General features: G+C 36.0%; 1 protein-coding gene across 2 annotated transcripts in view; it reads left to right on the forward strand.

The window, feature by feature from the left end:
- adgrv1 (adhesion G protein-coupled receptor V1) overlaps positions 1–23,406 on the forward strand; it is a 691,082-nt gene that overhangs the window by 199,223 nt on the left and 468,453 nt on the right. For both annotated transcript variants that reach the window (XM_073814613.1, XM_073814614.1), the window contains exon 3: positions 7,524–7,673. In XM_073814613.1, coding sequence (XP_073670714.1) covers positions 7,524–7,673 — 150 coding nt within the window. The remainder of the gene's footprint in view (positions 1–7,523; positions 7,674–23,406) is intronic.

The following is a 23,406-nucleotide window of genomic DNA, read 5'->3' on the forward strand; positions in this document are numbered from 1 at the left end:
TTTGGTGTCAATCCCATGAATCCCCTGGGAGGAGTATTTAAAAGTTCACCGCATGCATTTTTTAAACAATCCAAAATAGCCGACTTCCTGTTGGGCGGAGCTTAAACGTTAGAGGGCGAAAGTTGTTTGGGTTGATGAGATCTATATGCGTACCAACTCTCGTACATGTGCGTAAATTTTTGCCCGATCTGTGCCCCAATGTTTGTTTTTGCATTACAGGGGGCGCTACAGAGCTCCCTTGCCACGCCCGTGTTCCAGCCTTTGCCATGTCCTAATGGCCGACGACTCTGACATCTCTGCCAATTTTCAAGAGTTTTTGAGTATGTTAAGGCCCCCAAATTGCCCCGAAACAAAAAAAAAAAAAGAAAAAACAATAAATCCGAGCAAAAACCATAGGGCTTCGCACCTTTCGGTGCAGGCCATTCTGGCCTGCTCCTCGGTGCTCGGGCCCTAATAATAAATCCGAGCAAAAACAATAGGGCTTCGCACCTACGGTGCAGGCCATTCTGGCCTGCTCCTCGGTGCTCGGGCCCTAAAAAATAATAAACAGAGCAAAAACAATAGGGCTTCGCACCATTCGGTGCAGGCCATTCTGGCCTGCTCCTTGGTGCTCGGGCCTTAATAAATATAGCTGCAAGCAGCGATGGCGGGCCCTCGCACGTTTTTTTACCGCTACACAGTGCCTCCGAGAAAACGATGCACGGTGGGCATGTGCATCAAGTGGGTAAATATCAGTGGGCTATTTAATGTTGTTACTGAGCCATTTGGGGACTGTAGCTAAAAGAAAACCCACATTTTAGACAAACGGGGGCACTAGTGAGCCACTTAATAGACACGCCTTTATCTGACCTTTTTGTGCACACTTAACAGCCGACAACTCTGATGTGTGTGCCAACTTTAAGATTAATCTAAGCACGTCAAGAGCCTTAAACATGCCTGAAATTAAAGTAAAGTTTGACGCGTTGCCATGGGGAACAGCGTTCGAGATGTCAAAAATTCCTTCACAATTTATCATCTACAATGTCTCGGCATCATGTTGACCACTTCTGGTGTCAATCTCATGAATATTCTAGAAGGAGTATTTAAAAGAACATTGGCGTCAACTGAAAGGCTTAAATATGCCTTTAAAATGAAAGTAAAATCTGACGTGTTGCCATGGGAACAGTGCTCGAGATATCAAAAATCCCTTCACAATTTATCATCTACAATGTCTCGGCATCATGTTGACCACTTCTGGAGTCAATCGCATGAATATTCTAGAAGGAGTATTTAAAAGAACATCGGCGTCAACTGAAAGGCTTAAATATGCCTTTAAAATGAAAGTAAAGTTTGACGCGTTGCCATGGGAACAGCGTTCGAGATATCAAAAATCCCTTGGCAATTTATCATCTACAATCTCTCGGCATCATGTACGCCACTTCTGGAGTCAATCGCATGAATATTCTAGAAGGAGTATTTAAAAGAACATCGGCGTCAACTGAAAGGCTTAAATATGCCTTTAAAATGAAAGTAAAGTTTGACGCGTTGCCATGGGAACAGCGTTCAACATATCAAAAATCCCTTCGCAATTTATCATCTACAATGTCTCGGCATCATGTTGACCACTTTTGGTGTCAATCGCATGAAAATCCTAAAAGGAGTATTTAAAAGAACATCGCATGGAACTGTAAGGCTTAAATATGCCTTTAAAATGAAAGTAAAGTTTGATGTGTTGCCATGGGAACAGCGTTCGAGATATCAAAAATCCCTTCGCAATTTATCATCTACAATGTCTCGGCATCATGTTGACCACTTCTTGTGTCAATCGCATGAAAATCCTAGAAGGAGTATTTAAAAGAACATCGCATGGAACTGTCAAAAAAATCCAGCTTTGTGACTGACACACTTCCTGGCGCCTGGTGGTGGCGCTATACCCGGGAGTCACAATAGGCACATCGATGAGATCGGAATCTTCAGACGAACAAACACCCTGCATGGCATCACAATAAGATATTTTTTGCCTTAGATATTAGACACTTCCTGTTTCTCTGAATTCGCCATAAATTTGTCGCCTCGCCATGGCAGAACCGTTCGAGATATCAAAAATCCCTTCGCAATTTAGCAAGTACAATGTCTCAGCATCATGTTTACCACGTTTGGTGTCAATCGCATACATCCTCTAGGAGGAGTATTAAAAAGTTCAATGCATGCATTTTTTAAACAATCCTAAATAGCCGACTTCCTCTTGGGCGGAGCTTAAATGTTAGAGGGTGAAAGTTGTTCGGGTCGATGAGATCTATATGCGTACCAACTCTCGTACATGTGCGTAAATTTTTGCCCGATCTGTGCCCCAATGTTTGTTTTTGCATTACAATGGGCGCTACAGAGCTCCCTTACCACGCCCGAATTCCAGCCTTTGCCGGGTCCTAATGGCCGACGACTCTGACATCTCTGCCAATTTTCAAGAGTTTTTGAGTATGTTAAGGCCCCCAAATTGCCCTGAAACGTAAAAAAAAAAAAAATTAAAACTGCAAGCAGTGATGGAAGGGCCCTCGCACGCATGTGCACCGCCACTCTATGGCCTTAGTAAAGCAATGAACCAGGGGGATTGAAATTTCAGTGGGTAAATATAGGCGGATATTCAAAGGAACTTTGAAGTGCCACACCTCCTTTGTGCAGCAGGTGGCGCTATGATTGTAATTGATTGTTGTAACATTGATGTGTTGAGGCCAGGACCCTTGTCAAACGTATGATGTCTGTGACAGCTCGGACATTGCATGCCTGAGTTACAACAGCTTTCTCATGGCGAAACATCACTCTTTGCGAGGACGCCACGGACACGCCCTTCAACGAAAAGTCAAGATCTTCGCAATTTATCATCGCAAAGGGCTTAAGATCAGTCTCACCTGATATGATAATGATTTGATTAAATCTCTGAGAACAGTGAATCAAGCGTAAAACAAGGCATTTCCTGCTACCTCTAGGTGGCGCTAGGACTGAAGCTGAATATTGGCATTGAAATGTGTTCAGGCCAAGACTCTTATCAAACATGTGAAGTGTGGGGCAGATTGGACATTGTATGCCTTAGTTATAACAACTTCCTGTTTCATGGCGAAAACGCTGAACTTTGTCAGGCCGCCACGGACACACCTTCCAACGAAAAGTCAAAAGCTCCGCAATTTAACATCGCCAAAGGCCTTTAAATGAGATTGACCAAATATGATGACGATCTGACAAAATCTCTAGGAGGAGTTCGTTAAAGTACGAAGCCTGGAAATGACAAAATTTGCACAGAAATCACAGCAAAAATTAAAAATGGCTGACTTCCTGTGAGGTTTAGAGCTTCGCTCCAAGAGACTTTTTTGTAGGTCTTGGGGTGACATATGACCCTACCAAATTTCGTATCTGTAGGATTTTCGTAGCGGCGGGGCTGTTCTCTTGAAATTTTGCAGGTGGCGCTATCGTGCCATTTCTGCACGCCCACTTCTGGCTCCTATGCCACATGTAAATTTTTGCCACTTCTGACGTGTGTTTAATGTTTTATGACTTTTTGAGCTTGTTTAGCCTGTCAAAATGCGATTCATTTAGCGATACTTTGCCAGGCCGCCACGGACACGCCCTTTAATGAAAAGTCAAGGTCGTTGCTTTTTATCATCACACAAGGTCTTGAGATTACACTGGTGAAATATGATGTTGATATGGTTAAATACCTAAGAGCAGTAAGTCACAGCATCAAACATGGTATTTCCTGCTGCCTCTAGGTGGCGCTATGAGTGTTACTGAATTATGCCATGTTGATGTGTTCAGGCCTGGACCCTTATCAAACGTGTGAAGTCAGGGGCGGATCAGACAATGTATGCCTGAATTACATCAGCTTCCTGTTTCATGGCGAAACATTACATTTTGCCAGGCTGCCACGGACACGCCCTCCAATGAAAAGTCAAAAGCTCCGCAATTTAGCATCGCAAAGGCCTTTAGATGATACTGACCAAATATGATGATGATCGGATTAAATCTCTAGGAGGAGTTCGTTAAAGTACGACGCTTGGAAATGTCAAAAAATGACAGAGAAAATTCAAAATGGCTGACTTCCTGTGGGGTTTAGAGCTTAGCTCCGAGAGACTTTTTGTAGGTCTTGGAGTAATAGATGACCCTACCAAATTTTGTGTCTGTACGTTTTTCGTAGTAGGGGGGCTGTTCTCTTGAAATATTGCAGGTGGCGCTATTGAGCCATTTCTACACGCCCACTTCTGACGCCTCTACTACATGTAAATTTTCGCCACTTCGGACGCGTGTGCAAATTTTCATGAGTTTTCGGGTATGTTTAGGCACTCAAAAATGCGATCCATTTTGGAGAAGAAGAAGAAGAAGAAGAAGAAGAAGAATTAAAACTGCAAGCAGTGATGGAAGGGCCCTCGCACGCATGTGCACCGCCACTCTATGGCCTTAGTAAAGCAATGAACCAGGGGTATTGAAATTTCAGTGGGTAAATATAGGCGGATATTCAAAGGAACTTTGAAGTGCCACACCTCCTTTGTGCAGCAGGTGGCGCTATGATTGTAATTGATTGTTGTAACATTGATGTGGGTGTCAGGTGAGTCTAAGATGATCAGCATAAGTTTGCTAAGCATATCTTCACACCTATATTAAAAACAGATCTAGGTGGTCTTACCACAGACATCCTGTTTTAGACTTCAGCCAACGAATATAAAAATGACATACCAGACATACAGTCTTGTTCAAAATAATAGCAGTACAATGTGACTAACCAGAATAATCAAGGTTTTTAGTATATTTTTTTATTGCTTCGTGGCAAACAAGTTACCAGTAGGTTCAGTAGATTCTCAGAAAACAAATGAGACCCAGCATTCATGATATGCACGCTCTTAAGGCTGTGCAATGGGGCAATTAGTTGAAAGGGGTGTGTTCAAAAAAATAGCAGTGTCTACCTTTGACTGCACAAACTCAAAACTATTTTGTACCAAAAAAAAATTTTCTGGGATTTAGCAATCCTGTGAATCACTAAACTAATATTTAGTTGTATGACCACAGTTTTTTAAAACTGATTGATGCTTCCCACCATCAATGGAGGTAAGGGGTGAGGGCTGAAACGGCCGGTTCTGGGAGGAGAACGGGGTTCCCCACGACAGAGTCAGTTCCTCATACATCTCGGCAATGAATGGTACAAGTGGAGAGGGCTGCGTGGATGCAACAGCCCCGAAGTACCAGTCATCGAGGCGGGATGGCGCGGGTGGGGGAGGAGCTCCCCACACCGACCATCTCCGCGGCCAAGCGAGCATGGCCGCCATCTCGGGGTCAAACACAGGAGCCCCTACCCTTCCTTACTGAAGGCGGGAGTGGGTCTGTGTCGGCGTCCGAGGATGACAGCCCCCCCTCCAATGCTACGACAGACATCGAATCCCCGGGAGGACTGACAGAGGACGGAGGTAACGTAGAACACGTACTTTCCGTCTTCATCGGCACCTCAACTGGTCGCTGATCAGGGTGCTGGGGGCTGTTAGACGAACCAGCAGACTTACCCAGCACCGTGATGCGAAGGTCATCTCTCCGGAAGATCATAGCCGCCTTCTTAGGGGCGCAAGGCACCAGAAGGCGAGCATCCCGGAGGAACTCCACCCAACCCTGCAGATCAGCGAGAGTTATGCCCTCACAAGTGGGGCATGTACCTCCCAAGAACGCCGCCTCTGCGTGCTGTATGCCAAGGGCACGAGACGCAACGATCATGTCCATCGCGAGGACCCATGTATTTGCCGCATCCGGAAGTCGAACACTGCTGGAAAGACATCTTTAAAAAGACACTCCCGACTCAGGCAAGTGAATGCGGTCTTTAAAAAGACACAAAACACTGCACACTCTTTTGGAGGAAATCACTCTTTTATGTGCTTAGATGTTGATGCAGCACACAGGGAGCAGCTACACGCACACACTCTTCAGAAAAAAAGAAGAAAGAAGAAGTGGAACACTCGTAGGCTCGCTGAAAGGTGCCTTCGCCCGACCAACCAGCACAGAGATCTATCCGTAAGAGAGTGCTTCTCGAGAGCAGATTGCTGCCAGTATTCGAATCGTAAAAAGCTGATTTGATTTCTGCACCTGCCTCTCATTAAATACCCGAGCGGCGGGGCGGCGCCGGCAGATGCAAATATCTGCATGCCAAGTTCATTGGCCTGTTTGAAGTTTCTCGAAGTAGATTGGTCCCGCGAGGCGCGTTCCCCAATTCGTCGGTCACGACGTGACGTCGTAGTGATCGACTTAAAGGGAACAGGTGGATACTTTCGGCTTTAGCCCTTGTTAAGTAGGTACTCAGTGACATTCAGTACAGTAAGTATGCGATTTCAGATTCAGCCTATGATTTGAGAATACCAGCAATGATGTAAGTAAATAAACAGCGACTTTTTGCAGTTTGAGGTAAATCACTCCTCAACTTGGCTCATCTTTCTTTTCAACGTTGCAAATGGAAATACCTATGACGCAGTTTTTGACTGCTGATAAAACAGCTGGAGTATTAATTAAAACATCAGAAAATAGGTTTCAGCAATTCTTCTGAAGAAATGTTACCATATTATAAAAATATTTCATTATTATTATTCTTAACGAAAAACTCAAAACCAATAAAATAGTACAAATTCGACGGATTACATTACTTCACTTCTTATGCACTAGACTAGAGGGAGACAATACATGAACCGAGATTGCATGTTAATGCAAAGTGTAAATCTTTTGCCTGAACTTTTTGTCCCCATTTTTCTTTGACTTTTCCATGTACACAAAAGGCATATTTCCCCCAAATATTGTTCACAAATCTGTCTAAATCTGTGTTAGTGAGCACTTCTTTTTGCCATGATAATCAATCCATCCAACATCAAGATAATGTTGCGTTTATAATTTTAGTCAGTGTATTTATATATTTTTTAAACATATTGGGCATTATTGGCAAAACACACACAGAACTAATATGTGCCAAAATTCATTTGTATGTAAATTGAGCCATTGAAATAAATGCAACAGCCTAGATGAGGATGGTTTTTGATAATTGACGCAGTAATTTGTTCTGCCTGTTTTTCATAAATTAAGCCATTTAAATGTCAAACATCAGATTTTTTCAACTTTTATTATAAATTAGGCATGAGCCGTTATGAGATTCTGACGGTATGATAACCATAAGCAAAAATACCACGGTGTTGCGGTATTGCTATTGTGTATTAAATTGCGTATAAAAACATCAACTTTTCAACTTGACACAATACATTTTATTATTAGCAACATACAACATTTATGCCAGGTAAAATAAAGCCTTTAAATTATAATATTATTTCAAAAATATGTAATTGAAATGTAGACATGAATTCAATTACATGATTCCATTCATTTTGTGTAAACACAGTTCATACCTTGAAAACGGTATTACAGAAAATTTTAGTGGTTTTGAAACCTTGACTCTTTAAAACCTTGACTCTTTATAACCTGACCCATGCCTATTATAAATGTTCCGCTCAGTACTGTACATGAAGATGTTTGCTTTACAGTTGGAAGCTGAAGACACTGGTGACTTTGAGGCTACAACTGCTGCTGCTTTTCTCCTGTCCTCTGAAAGTAGTAAAACCATCTTCATCGCTGTTAAGGATGATGACTTACCTGAGGCTGATGAGACTTTTGTCTTCAACCTCTGCCTACAGGTAATGCTTAAATTTAAATCTTTTTCAAGTTGGTTCATGAATTATCATAATAGTGTTCTTTTGAGCCAAGACCTTGATTTTGCGTTTCTCAAGGAGGATTCTAACTGTTGATATGTGTGACAGAAAAAATTTAAGAGAGTGACACCCATTTACACTTGATGCATATTGTGTGTTGCAGTGTCAAAAGAAAATTACACCTAAATTATAATTATAAAAACCATCTACATTTGAAGTGTCTTAAATTCCTGTTAAGTCAAATATTAAATGTGTTCTAGGTTTTTCACACCACAGAAAAATGTGTTATCATCCACCCAATGCCAAGTAAATAAAATAAGTAATCAAAATCTTGGAAAAACAGGCGGGATTCTCTGCTCTCAAACGGTGGGGTTGTGTTTGTTACATTGCTTTTAATGGTTTTAATATATTCTCATATTTACTCTTTTTTTACATTTAAATAAATTCTAACGGCTATTATAAAGCTATTATGTTTTATATACTGTATGCAGTTGTAGCAATACAAACATTATTATGCATTTTTATACCAATGGATTTCCATTTAAATTGGACACAGCTATTTATTTTATTTTCTTCTAAACTCATCAGATATGAATCAAACTTATAGCTGATCTGCCAGTGCTAGTGAACCATCTGTGTTGCAGCTTTGACACATTTAGACAGAAACATTGTTTAACATTTAAAATTTATTTTAAACTTTACAATTTCTTTTAAACTTAAACATTTCTTTTAAACTTTACAATTTCTTTTAAACTTAAACATTTCTTTTAAACTTAAACATTTCTTTTAAACTTAAACATTTCTTTTAAACTTTAAAATTTCTTTTAAACAGCACTCACTGCTTATCAACAGCTTCAGCCCATGGCCTATAAATACTTGCATGTTTTTCATGGGATCCACTAACTCTGTAGGAGCTCAAGAGCACCTATGGCCGATTCATGATTTTACATTTCCTTTGGTGTGTTAGTGTGTTAGCTACATGTTAACGATAGTTACGATGATGCAAGTTATCGTTTCCAACTTGAATATTTTTTTTGGACTACAACAAACACGCCTATTGTAGGCAACAGTTTTTTTCCTGGGCCGGTTGACATGGATAAGACCAACATTATCATAATTCCGCCTGCTTCGGACTTAGCCTATGAATTATCCTCTGTTTGTCGGGATCCTGCCAAGGAGTCTTGTTTTGTATTTTTATCTTGTCATGGTGGTAGGGTTCTGGCAGTCCCAGGCTCTATGTGGAGGCTCATGGCCTTGCTTATTGAGTCATGTGCTTCCGGTGTCGTGTCTCTTGTCCCCGGCCCGCTCGTTTTCCTGCTTATTATTAAGCATTGGTTTTCTCCCATCAACTGTTCCTCCTCGTTATCTTGTTTAGTTCTCATTTAATTAATTAATTCTCAGTTCTTATTTAATGTCATTGTGTCCTTAGTTCTGTGCAGGTGTATTTGGTGTTGTTCAACGTTTCATGTGAAGTATCAAGTCAATGTTTCTAGTCTAGTCTAGTAACATGTTTTCATGTTATGACCTGTTTTTCGTGTTTCCTGTTGTGAACCCCCACGAGGGTTTTTGGTTTTCGTGTTGCGTGTTAATAAAGTGTTTTCTGTTACCCCGACATCGTTTGCAATTGGGTTCATCTGTACTTCCTGACATTGTTAGCATTGCGAGCTAATCTTACAAACATGGTAAGGAGCGTCATTCAGGCCAATCATAACGTACAGATTAGCTTGCCAATTAGGGACACAGCTCTTTTCAGATTGATGAGCTTTGTACAAAATTAGTGCATTTCAGGAAGACAGGGATATCTGGAGCTACAAAAATTTACGTTATGTGGAAAATAATGTGTTTTTTAACAATAAACCACGCAACCGCTTAGGTTACTCACGTAACCCCGGTTCCCTGAAAAAATGGGAACAAGCATTGCGTCAGTTGCTGCACTATGGAGGGAAACTCCTATTTACTCCGTGATTGAAGCCTATTGGTTAACGTCTGTTGAAAATACAGACCTATGGCATTTGAGCCTGCACGGGGCGGGGCCCACGCCCTTATGTAAGTCCGGGATCAAGCGGCAAAAGCTCACTATTATTCGACTGAAGCGTGCAGCCGAATAACACTCGCTGCGTAGGCGTTTGTAGCACGGCCAGCTACGCAATGCTCGTTCCCGTTATTTCAGGGAACCGGGGTTACGTGAGTAACCTAAGCGTTCCCTTTCAATACGATTCACTTCGCATTGTGTCAGTTGCTGACGCTATGGGGGAACGTAATCCCATCCCGCCCTGCATACATAACGGACTGCCCTTACCGGAGAGACACTGAATGTGGCCCTATACCCAGTGTGTACATATCTCTAGAGAGCCTAAGTATAAGCACCATATATAAGAAGTTAATACGCATACAGTGAAGTTTTTAAACGCACCATGATCCATATAACAGTGCACAAGAAGGCGGGTTCCCTGAGCGCGCTGCGAGCCATGCATAAATCATAATAGGCAGCCATGACGGTGAGCTCGCAGCCTACCGTGAGGCGTACAGAAACACAGTAGCGTGAAAGTCAAGCCGATAAGACTTGTGCTTGTAAGGCAGGGACATCCAGGCTATAAAATCTGACAAACGTAGACGGCGAGGACCAGCCGGCCGCATTACAAATGTCAAAGATAGATATCCCCGTAGACCAAGCCCATGATGAAGCCATACCCCACGTAAAGTGGGCTTTAACACCAACCGGGCAATGTTCATTCAGGGAGGCGTAAGCCAAAGCAATGGCTTCGACGATCTATTTAGCTAGCCTCTGTTTAGTGAGCGGCATACCTAATGAGTGGTGCGCGAAGCTTACGAACAGCTGATCTGGCTTACGGTATGAGGCAGAACGGTTCGTATATATTCTTAAAGCTCTGACGGGGCAGAGCGTGTTCGCGGTTTGTTCGCCGTCTGCCAGCGGGAGGGCAAGAAGGGAAACCACCTGAGTAGTTATAGTAACCCGGCATTCGTCAAACTAATGATTTATGACCCCCTTGACAGGTCGTGTTCTGACAGGTCGTGTTTTATGACCCCTTGACAGATGGCGTATTATGACCCCTTGACAGATGGTGTTTTGACAGATCGTGTTTTATGACCCTTGACAGATGGTGTTTTGACAGTTTTGTGTTTTATGACCCCTTGACAGATGGTGTTTTGACAGTTTGTGTTTTATGACACCCTTGACAGATGGTGTCTTGACAGGTCGTGTTTTATGACCCCCTTGACAGGACGTGTTCTGACAGGTCATGTTTTATGACCCCTTGACAGATGGTGTTTTGACAGTTTGTGTTTTATGACACCCTTGACAGATGGTGTCTTGACAGGTCGTGTTTTATGACCCCTTGACAGATGGTGTTTTGACAGATTGTGTTTTATGACTCCCTTGACAGATGGTGTTTTGACAGGTCGTGTTTGACAGTTGCCGCCAGCGTCTATCTCCTCCTCCATCCCTCCCTCCTTTCTAGCCCGTGCGCGTCTCACCACTGAGTGTCTCACAGCGGGTGCGTGTTGTAAACGAGTAAAGATTTCTAAAACTCAATGTTGGTAAAATAATTCACCATTACACAGACAAAACGTAAATGTTTATTTTAGATTTAGACAAATCATGAACAAGGCTCTGATTAATACTTTTGGTTGTAACATCACAAGTTATTTAATTAAATATTCCGTATACGTGTACAGTTTAAGCAATGACCTAAGCCATAACCTTCGGCGCCGTCAATACTACAATCTTTAGACGAAAGTCTAAACTAAATAAAATTTTAAACGGTTCATGAGGTCCGTGAATCTTTTCATGACCTGCTCTATAGTTTCACGCATATTAAAGATCACTCTCCAGCGGTGCCTGACAAAGCGCCGGGTGAGCGTTCATATCTGCCATTTTAAAATAAACTTAATAAATGTAATTCTGTCCACTATGGCAAAATAGGAGTTTATTTTAGATTTAGGGGATTCTTTAACCAAGTCTCTGATTAAGACATGTGTATACGTGCACCGATGGTGACAGAGAACTTATATCTGACGTTAATAAACTTTTAAATGTGTTTAAGACGTCTTCATCCCATTTTAGGGGTTTATTTTTAATTAAAGGCTTCTTAAAACAAGTGTGAATATGTGTATATTATACAAAGAGTCTTATATTGTCTGCTCTGACAAAAATAAAGTATTATTTTAGATTTTAGGTGAATTGACTGCGTGTATCTTATAAATACAACTTGATAATACGTTTGTTTTGTCAAGAGACTTCTTTAAAGTCACACAAGAATAAAATATTTTAGTTGTAACTGGTTAAACTTAAATCTGCTATTATCTATTTAACTATAAGCTATATTTTTTCTGATCAGCCTCAAACAGAAGCTGCTCTGTGAGCGTCTGGGTGTTTGAGATAATTCACAGCAGGTGGGGCTGATTGTAAACTAGTGTCTTTTAAAACCGCGGTGGTAATGTGTAATATGGTCACTCTGTCAAAATAAAGCATTTGCTTGTAACAAATGATTTCATGAAATACTCAGCATGGGTATAGCAATGAACTGTGCCAAAACCACTGGGGGCCGCCAATAACACATTCTTTAGACTAAAGGCTATTTATTTTAAACTAAATAAAAGTTTAATCTTTTCAGGCATAGTATTCTGATCACACCATTAGATCGCGCTCCGGCGTTTACAATAGAGAACATACGCGGATGCGTGTTCATATCTACCGTTAATAAACTTTTAAAACGATTAAAAACATTTTCATATTATCTTCTGGGTTTTGTTTTAAATTAATGACATCTTAAAACCAACTGTGAATATGTGTTTATTACACAATAAACTTATTTTAGGCATATCATTATCCCATACTCATAAGATAATGATTAAAACACGTTATTGCATAGAGCAATAAACACATGCACTCACATATCTATGGTTTTAAAAACAAACTTTTTAATGTTTAAGACATTTTGACCCCATTTTCTGGTTTTGTGTCCACTGTGGATCCTAACCTCTAAGTGTTTATTATACAACAAATGCAATTCTGTCCGCATTTCTAGTTTTAGAACGCCTCTGATTTAAACATGTGGGTTTTTAAAATGAAACGACCATGTGACTTTTATGACAAAAGCTATTCGATCTTATTTTTTATTATTTTTTTAACATCCAAACGTTCTTATACACAATCCATAATTAAACATCTAGGTGTGTATGAGTAAGTTTATATCTAATGTCACATGAGCAGCACTGAGTCGCGCTTGTGTCTGTGTGTGTGTGTGTGTGTGTGTGTGTGTGTGTGTGTGTGTGTGTGTGTGTGTGTGTGTGTGTGTGTGCATCCAGTCTGTTTATGTGTGTGCGTGTTTATGAGCCTGTGTGTCTTTGCAAGGTGTGTGCGTGTGTGTGTGTGTGTGTGTGTGTGTGTGTGTGTGTGTGTGTTTGCATGGGGGTCTATGATGTCTCTGTTTGTTACTAAAGCTTTGATATTAAGTCTGTGCCCTCATTGACAAGTAAGGGGCTTTTTTAGATTTAGGCTTCATTACACAGATACTGATTAAATCATGTTATCCATTATTTGCAATTTAAAGAAACTTAAAAGGTTTAAGACATTTTATCTCACATTTTGGTATTGTTTTTTAATTAATGTAGCCTTAAACCCATCTGTTATCCATTTAGGGAACAATAAAATGTTTGCAAATATTATTTATCAAAGTTGACGATGTTATAAGCCAGGTTGTCACTAACGTGACTTTTTTTGTTTTGTGTGTGTGTGTGTGTGTGTGTGGTTTTGTTAAACACGATTGTGTGCTTCCATTAAACTATCTATATCAACAACACCAGATAGGATGTACCTCTACATAACAGTAAAATCATGTACACATATTAAATAGGTAAACCTTAACATTTATTTAAAAAATAAAAATATACTATTCGAACATCCTAATCTGATATTAGGTTAGATTAGGTTTTAAGGTCAATCAGCGTCTTTAGCTTTACGACTTACAGCACAAAACCCCCAATGACAGGAGCAATGACAGGATTTTTATGAAGTGGAGCAGACCCTTGGTTTGCCTGAGGGGTTAGGTTCAACTTAGGTTAACATCTATCAGTGCATAATAAGCAAACATGAAATTATATTTTACCTATGGTTTGTTACTGATGTTCCTAGTTTCGCGTATTTTTCTGAAACAAACTTTTCTTTTCAAACTTAGGCAGCATTCATATATTAGCCTTTTTCATACATTGTAAATAGATTTCTTCACTAGTGTCAACTTATGTGTGAGCTTATGTAAATTCATCAGATGGTCTTACGTGTGTATTTTCTCAAACAAACATTTACTTTTCAAACTTATGTAGTCTTCAAACGTTTGTCTTTTCATAAGTTGTTCATAGTTTTTATTTGTTAGTGTCAACTTATGTCTGAGATTTTGTAAATTCATCAGAAGTTTCTTACTTGTGTATTTTCTTAAACAAACATTTTGTTTTTCAAACTTAGTTAGTCTTCATACGTTTGTCTTTCGATAAGTTGTTCAAAGTTTTTTCTTCGCTAGTGTCAACTAATGTCTGAGATTTTGTAAATTCATCAGATGGTCTTACGTGTGTATTTTCTTAAACAAACATTTGCTTTTCAAACTCAGGCAGACTTCATACGTTTGTCTTTTCATAAGTTGTTCATAGTTTTTATTTGTTAGTGTCAACTTATGTCTGAGATTTTGTAAATTCATCAGATGTTTCTTACTTGTGTATTTTCTTAAACAAACATTTCGTTTTTCAAACTTAGGCAGTCTTCATACGTTTGTCTTTCGATAAGTTGTTCATAGTTTTTATTTGTTAGTGTCAACTTATGTCTGAGATTTTGTAATTTCATCACTTGTTTCTTACATGTGTATTTTCTTAAACAAACATTTTGCTTTTCAAACTTAGGCAGTCTTCATACGGTTGTCTTTATACGTTGTTCATAGTTTTTGTTAGTGTCAACTTATGTCTGAGATTTTGTAAATTCATCAGATGTTTCTTACTTGTGTATTTTCTTAAACAAACATTTGCTTTTCAAACTTAGTTAGTCTTCATACGTGTGTCTTCATACGTTGTTCATAGTTTTTATTTGTTAGTGTCAACTTATGTCTGAGATTTTGTAATTTCATCACTTGTTTCTTACATGTGTATTTTCTTAAACAAACATTTTGCTTTTCAAACTTAGGCAGTCTTCATACGGTTGTCTTTATACGTTGTTCATAGTTTTTATTCGCTAGTGTCAACTTATGTCTTAGATTTGTAAACTCATCAGAAGTTCTTAATTGTATCTGCTCAGACAATATTATATTTACATCATTCGTCTTGTTTTCTTTTGTAAGTGACAACATATATCTGTGATTGTTTTTATGAACACAGTTGGTTTCATTTCTGTAGTTTATGTAACACTTTGTCAAACTCTTAAAGTTAGTACTAGCTGTTTAAAACAACAATGCAAAGTGTTTTAGATTTACTTGATAAATCTTTTACATCAAAACAAACTAGGATAGCAATATGTTTGAATCTGTAACAGGTAATACCACCAATAGCTCGTTGTACATAACACACAAAGTCTGCAAAATAATAAAGATTGATTAGGTTTTTATTTAGTAAACCTTTTAACATAAAGTGGAGAGTCTGTTGTATGTAACAACAAAGATGCGATGAAACAACGCAAAACGAGAGGCTACGTTTGTTAAACCACATATAAATTAAGATGTAAACAGCTACAAAGGGGCAATGTTTTTAATCTATTGGTCCCGAATTTAAAGGCTATACGGCCAAACTATTTCAAACATTGCCTCCTTTGTAGCTGTTTGCATCTTAATTTATATGTGGTTTAACAAACGTAGCCTCTCTTGTTTTGCATTGTTTATCGCATCTTTGTTGTTACATACAACAGACTCTTCACTTTATGTTAAAAGGTTTACTAAATAAAAACCTAATCAATCTTTATTATTTTGACAAAGTGTTACATAAACTACAGAAATGAAACCAACTGTGTTCATAAAAAACAATCACAGATATATGTTGTCACTTACAAAAGAAAACAAGACAAATGATGTAAATATAATATTGTCTGAGCAGATACAATTAAGAACATCTGATGAGTTTACAAATCTAAGACATAAGTTGACACTAGCGAATAAAAACTATGAACAACGTATAAAGACAACCGTATGAAGACTGCCTAAGTTTGAAAAGCAAAATGTTTGTTTAAGAAAATACACATGTAAGAAACAAGTGATGAAATTACAAAATCTCAGACATAAGTTGACACTAACAAATAAAAACTATGAACAACGTATGAAGACACACGTATGAAGACTAACTAAGTTTGAAAAGCAAATGTTTGTTTAAGAAAATACACAAGTAAGAAACATCTGATGAATTTACAAAATCTCAGACATAAGTTGACACTAGCGAAGAAAAAACTTTTTTAACAACTTATCGAAAGACAAACGTATGAAGACTAACTAAGTTTGAAAAACAAAATGTTTGTTTAAGAAAATACACACGTAAGACCATCTGATGAATTTACAAAATCTCAGACATAAGTTGACACTAACATATAAAATTATAAACAACTTATGAAAAGACAAACGTATAAAGTCTGCCTAAGTTTGAAAAGCAAATGTTTGTTTAAGAAAATACACACGTAAGACCATCTGATGAATTTACAAAATCTCAGACATTAGTTGACACTAACAAATAAAAATTATGAACAACTTATGAAAAGACAAACGTATGAAGTCTGCCTAAGTCTGAAAAGCAAATGTTTGTTTAAGAAAATACACACGTAAGACCATCTGATGAATTTACAAAATCTCAGACATTAGTTGACACTAACGAAGAAAAAACTTTAAGCAACTTATCGAAAGACAAACGTATGAAGACTAACTAAGTTTGAAAAAAAATGTTTGTTTAAGAAAATACACAAGTAAGAAACATCTGATGAATTTACAAAATCTCAGACATAAGTTGACACTAACAAATAAAAACTATGAACAACTTATGAAAAGACAAACGTATGAAGTCTGCCTAAGTTTGAAAATCAAATGTTTGTTTAAGAAAATACACACGTAAGACCATCTGATGAATTTACAAAATCTCAGACATTAGTTGACACTAGCGAAGAAAAAACTTTGAGCAACTTATCGAAAGACAAACGTATGAAGACTAACTAAGTTTGAAAAACAAAATGTTTGTTTAAGAAAATACACAAGTAAGAAACATCTGATTAATTTACAAAATCTCAGACATTAGTTGACACTAGCGAAGAAAAAACTTTGAGCAACTTATCGAAAGACAAACGTATGAAGTCTGCCTAAGTTTGAAAAGCAAATGTTTGTTTAAGAAAATACACAAGTAAGAAACATCTGATGAATTTACAAAATCTCAGACATAAGTTGACACTAACAAATAAAAACTATGAACAACTTATGAAAAGACAAACGTATGAAGTCTGCCTAAGTTTGAAAAGCAAATGTTTGTTTAAGAAAATACACACGTAAGACCATCTGATGAATTTACAAAATCTCAGACATTAGTTGACACTAGCGAAGAAAAAACTTTGAACAACTTATCGAAAGACAAACGTATGAAGACTAACTAAGTTTGAAAAACAAAATGTTTGTTTAAGAAAATACACACGTAAGACCATCTGATGAATTTACAAAATCTCAGACATAAGTTGACACTAACAAATAAAAACTATGAACAACTTATGAAAAGACAAACGTATGAAGTCTGCCTAAGTTTGAAAAGCAAATGTTTGTTTAAGAAAATACACACGTAAGACCATCTGATGATTTTACAAAATCTCAGAAATTAGTTGACACTAACAAATAAAAATTATGAACAACTTATGAAAAGACAAACGTATGAAGTCTGCCTAAGTCTGAAAAGCAAATGTTTGTTTAAGAAAATACACACGTAAGACCATCTGATGAATTTACAAAATCTCAGACATTAGTTGACACTAGCGAAGAAAAAACTTTGAGCAACTTATCGAAAGACAAACGTATGAAGACTAACTAAGTTTGAAAAAAAATGTTTGTTTAAGAAAATACACAAGTAAGAAACATCTGATGAATTTACAAAATCTCAGACATAAGTTGACACTAACAAATAAAAACTATGAACAACTTATGAAAAGACAAACGTATGAAGTCTGCCTAAGTTTGAAAAGCAAATGTTTGTTTAAGAAAATACACAAGTAAGAAACATCTGATGAATTTACAAAATCTCAGACATAAGTTGACAATAACAAATAAAAACTATGAACAACTTATGAAAAGACAAACGTATGAAGTCTGCCTAAGTTTGAAAAGCAAATGTTTGTTTAAGAAAATACACACGTAAGACCATCTGATGAATTTACAAAATCTCAGACATTAGTTGACACTAGCGAAGAAAAAACTTTGAACAACTTTTCGAAAGACAAACGTATGAAGACTAACTAAGTTTGAAAAACAAAATGTTTGTTTAAGAAAATACACACGTAAGACCATCTGATGAATTTACAAAATCTCAGACATTAGTTGACACTAACAAATAAAAACTATGAACAACTTATGAAAAGACAAACGTATGAAGTCTGCCTAAGTTTGAAAAGCAAATGTTTGTTTAAGAAAATACACACGTAAGACCATCTGATGAATTTACAAAATCTCAGACATTAGTTGACACTAGCGAAGAAAAAACTTTGAGCAACTTATCGAAAGACAAACGTATGAAGACTAACTAAGTTTGAAAAACAAAATGTTTGATTAAGAAAATACACAAGTAAGAAACATCTGATTAATTTACAAAATCTCAGACATAAGTTGACACTAACAAATAAAAACTATGAACAACTTATGAAAAGACAAACGTATGAAGTCTGCCTAAGTTTGAAAAGCAAATGTTTGTTTAAGAAAATACACAAGTAAGAAACATCTGATGAATTTACAAAATCTCAGACATAAGTTGACACTAACAAATAAAAACTATGAACAACTTATGAAAAGAAAAACGTATGAAGTCTGCCTAAGTTTGAAAAGCAAATGTTTGTTTAAGAAAATACACACGTAAGACCCTCTGATGAATTTACAAAATCTCAGACATTAGTTGACACTAGCGAAGAAAAAACTTTGAACAACTTATCGAAAGACAAACGTATGAAGACTAACTAAGTTTGAAAAACAAAATGTTTTTTTAAGAAAATACACAAGTAAGAAACATCTGATGAATTTACAAAATCTCAGACATAAGTTGACACTAACAAATAAAAACTATGAACAACTTATGAAAAGACAAACGTATGAAGTCTGCCTAAGTTTGAAAAGCAAATGTTTGTTTAACAAAATACACAAGTAAGAAACATCTGATGAATTTACAATATCTCAGACATAAGTTGACACTAACAAATAAAAACTATGAACAACTTATGAAAAGAAAAACGTATGAAGTCTGCCTAAGTTTGAAAAGCAAATGTTTGTTTAAGAAAATACACACGTAAGACCATCTGATGAATTTACAAAATCTCAGACATTAGTTGACACTAGCGAAGAAAAAACTTTGAACAACTTATCGAAAGACAAACGTATGAAGACTTACTAAGTTTGAAAAACAAAATGTTATTTTAAGAAAATACACAAGTAAGAAATATCTGATGAATTTACAAAATCTCAGACATAAGTTGACACTAACAAATAAAAACTATGAACAACTTATGAAAAGAAAAACGTATGAAGTCTGCCTAAGTTTGAAAAGCAAATGTTTGTTTAAGAAAATACACACGTAAGACCATCTGATGAATTTACAAAATCTCAGACATTAGTTGACACTAGCGAAGAAAAAACTTTGAACAACTTATCGAAAGACAAACGTATGAAGACTAACTAAGTTTGAAAAACAAAATGTTTGTTTAAGAAAATACACAAGTAGGAAACATCTGATGAATTTACAAAATCTCAGACATAAGTTGACACTAACAAATAAAAACTATGAACAACTTATGAAAAGACAAACGTATGAAGTCTGCCTAAGTTTGAAAAGCAAATGTTTGTTTAAGAAAATACACACGTAAGACCATCTGATGAATTTACAAAATCTCAGACCTTAGTTGACACTAGCGAAGAAAAAACTTTGAACAACTTATCGAAAGACAAACGTATGAAGACTAACTGAGTTTGGAAAACAAAATGTTTGTTTAAGAAAATACACAAGTAAGAAACATCTGATGAATTTACAAAATTTCAGACATAAGTTGACACTAACAAATAAAAACTATGAACAACTTATGAAAAGACAAACGTATGAAGTCTGCCTAAGTTTGAAAAGCAAATGTTTGTTTAAGAAAATATACACGTAAGACCATCTGATGAATTTACAAAATCTCAGACATTAGTTGACACTAGCGAAGAAAAAACTTTGAACAACTTATCGAAAGACAAACGTATGAAGACTAACTAAGTTTGAAAAACAAAATGTTTGTTTAAGAAAATACACAAGTAAGAAACATCTGATAAATTTACAAAATCTCAGACATAAGTTGACACTAACAAATAAAAACTATGAACAACTTATGAAAAGACAAACGTATGAAGTCTGCCTAAGTTTGAAAAGCAAATGTTTGTTTAAGAAAATACACAAGTAAGAAACATCTGATGAATTTACAAAATCTCAGACATAAGTTGACACTAACAAATAAAAACTATGAACAACTTATGAAAAGACAAACGTATGAAGTCTGCCTAAGTTTGAAAAGCAAATGTTTGTTTAAGAAAATACACAAGTAAGAAACATCTGATGAATTTACAAAATCTCAGACATAAGTTGACAATAACAAATAAAAACTATGAACAACTTATGAAAAGACAAACGTATGAAGTCTGCCTAAGTTTGAAAAGCAAATGTTTGTTTAAGAAAATACACACGTAAGACCATCTGATGAATTTACAAAATCTCAGACATTAGTTGACACTAGCGAAGAAAAAACTTTGAACAACTTATCGAAAGACAAACGTATGAAGACTAACTAAGTTTGAAAAACAAAATGTTTGTTTAGAAAATACACACGTAAGACCATCTGATGAATTTACAAAATCTCAGACATAAGTTGACACTAACAAATAAAAACTATGAACAACTTATGAAAAGACAAACGTATGAAGTCTGCCTAAGTTTGAAAAGCAAATGTTTGTTTAAGAAAATACACACGTAAGACCATCTGATGAATTTACAAAATCTCAGACATTAGTTAACACTAGCAAAGAAAAAACTTTGAGCAACTTATCGAAAGACAAACGTATGAAGACTTACTAAGTTTGAAAAACAAAATGTTTGATTAAGAAAATACACAAGTAAGAAACATCTGATTAATTTACAAAATCTCAGACATAAGTTGACACTAACAAATAAAAACTATGAACAACTTATGAAAAGACAAACGTATGAAGTCTGCCTAAGTTTGAAAAGCAAATGTTTGTTTAAGAAAATACACAAGTAAGAAACATCTGATGAATTTACAAAATCTCAGACATAAGTTGACACTAACAAATAAAAACTATGAACAACTTATGAAAAGAAAAACGTATGAAGTCTGCCTAAGTTTGAAAAGCAAATGTTTGTTTAAGAAAATACACACGTAAGACCCTCTGATGAATTTACAAAATCTCAGACATTAGTTGACACTAGCGAAGAAAAAACTTTGAACAACTTATCGAAAGACAAACGTATGAAGACTAACTAAGTTTGAAAAACAAAATGTTTTTTTTAAGAAAATACACAAGTAAGAAACATCTGATGAATTTACAAAATCTCAGACATAAGTTGACACTAGCGAAGAAAAAACTTTGAGCAACTTATCGAAAGACAAACGTATGAAGACTAACTAAGTTTGAAAAACAAAATGTTTGATTAAGAAAATACACAAGTAAGAAACATCTGATTAATTTACAAAATCTCAGACATAAGTTGACACTAACAAATAAAAACTATGAACAACTTATGAAAAGACAAACGTATGAAGTCTGCCTAAGTTTGAAAAGCAAATGTTTGTTTAAGAAAATACACAAGTAAGAAACATCTGATGAATTTACAAAATCTCAGACATAAGTTGACACTAACAAATAAAAACTATGAACAACTTATGAAAAGAAAAACGTATGAAGTCTGCCTAAGTTTGAAAAGCAAATGTTTGTTTAAGAAAATACACACGTAAGACCCTCTGATGAATTTACAAAATCTCAGACATTAGTTGACACTAGCGAAGAAAAAACTTTGAACAACTTATCGAAAGACAAACGTATGAAGACTAACTAAGTTTGAAAAACAAAATGTTTTTTTAAGAAAATACACAAGTAAGAAACATCTGATGAATTTACAAAATCTCAGACATAAGTTGACACTAACAAATAAAAACTATGAACAACTTATGAAAAGACAAACGTATGAAGTCTGCCTAAGTTTGAAAAGCAAATGTTTGTTTAACAAAATACACAAGTAAGAAACATCTGATGAATTTACAATATCTCAGACATAAGTTGACACTAACAAATAAAAACTATGAACAACTTATGAAAAGAAAAACGTATGAAGTCTGCCTAAGTTTGAAAAGCAAATGTTTGTTTAAGAAAATACACACGTAAGACCATCTGATGAATTTACAAAATCTCAGACATTAGTTGACACTAGCGAAGAAAAAACTTTGAACAACTTATCGAAAGACAAACGTATGAAGACTTACTAAGTTTGAAAAACAAAATGTTATTTTAAGAAAATACACAAGTAAGAAATATCTGATGAATTTACAAAATCTCAGACATAAGTTGACACTAACAAATAAAAACTATGAACAACTTATGAAAAGAAAAACGTATGAAGTCTGCCTAAGTTTGAAAAGCAAATGTTTGTTTAAGAAAATACACACGTAAGACCATCTGATGAATTTACAAAATCTCAGACATTAGTTGACACTAGCGAAGAAAAAACTTTGAACAACTTATCGAAAGACAAACGTATGAAGACTAACTAAGTTTGAAAAACAAAATGTTTGTTTAAGAAAATACACAAGTAGGAAACATCTGATGAATTTACAAAATCTCAGACATAAGTTGACACTAACAAATAAAAACTATGAACAACTTATGAAAAGACAAACGTATGAAGTCTGCCTAAGTTTGAAAAGCAAATGTTTGTTTAAGAAAATACACACGTAAGACCATCTGATGAATTTACAAAATCTCAGACCTTAGTTGACACTAGCGAAGAAAAAACTTTGAACAACTTATCGAAAGACAAACGTATGAAGACTAACTGAGTTTGGAAAACAAAATGTTTGTTTAAGAAAATACACAAGTAAGAAACATCTGATGAATTTACAAAATTTCAGACATAAGTTGACACTAACAAATAAAAACTATGAACAACTTATGAAAAGACAAACGTATGAAGTCTGCCTAAGTTTGAAAAGCAAATGTTTGTTTAAGAAAATATACACGTAAGACCATCTGATGAATTTACAAAATCTCAGACATTAGTTGACACTAGCGAAGAAAAAACTTTGAACAACTTATCGAAAGACAAACGTATGAAGACTAACTAAGTTTGAAAAACAAAATGTTTGTTTAAGAAAATACACAAGTAAGAAACATCTGATAAATTTACAAAATCTCAGACATAAGTTGACACTAACAAATAAAAACTATGAACAACTTATGAAAAGACAAACGTA

Source organism: Paramisgurnus dabryanus, chromosome 5 (assembly GCF_030506205.2).
Source record: "Paramisgurnus dabryanus chromosome 5, PD_genome_1.1, whole genome shotgun sequence".
Lineage (NCBI taxonomy): Eukaryota > Metazoa > Chordata > Actinopteri > Cypriniformes > Cobitidae > Paramisgurnus > Paramisgurnus dabryanus.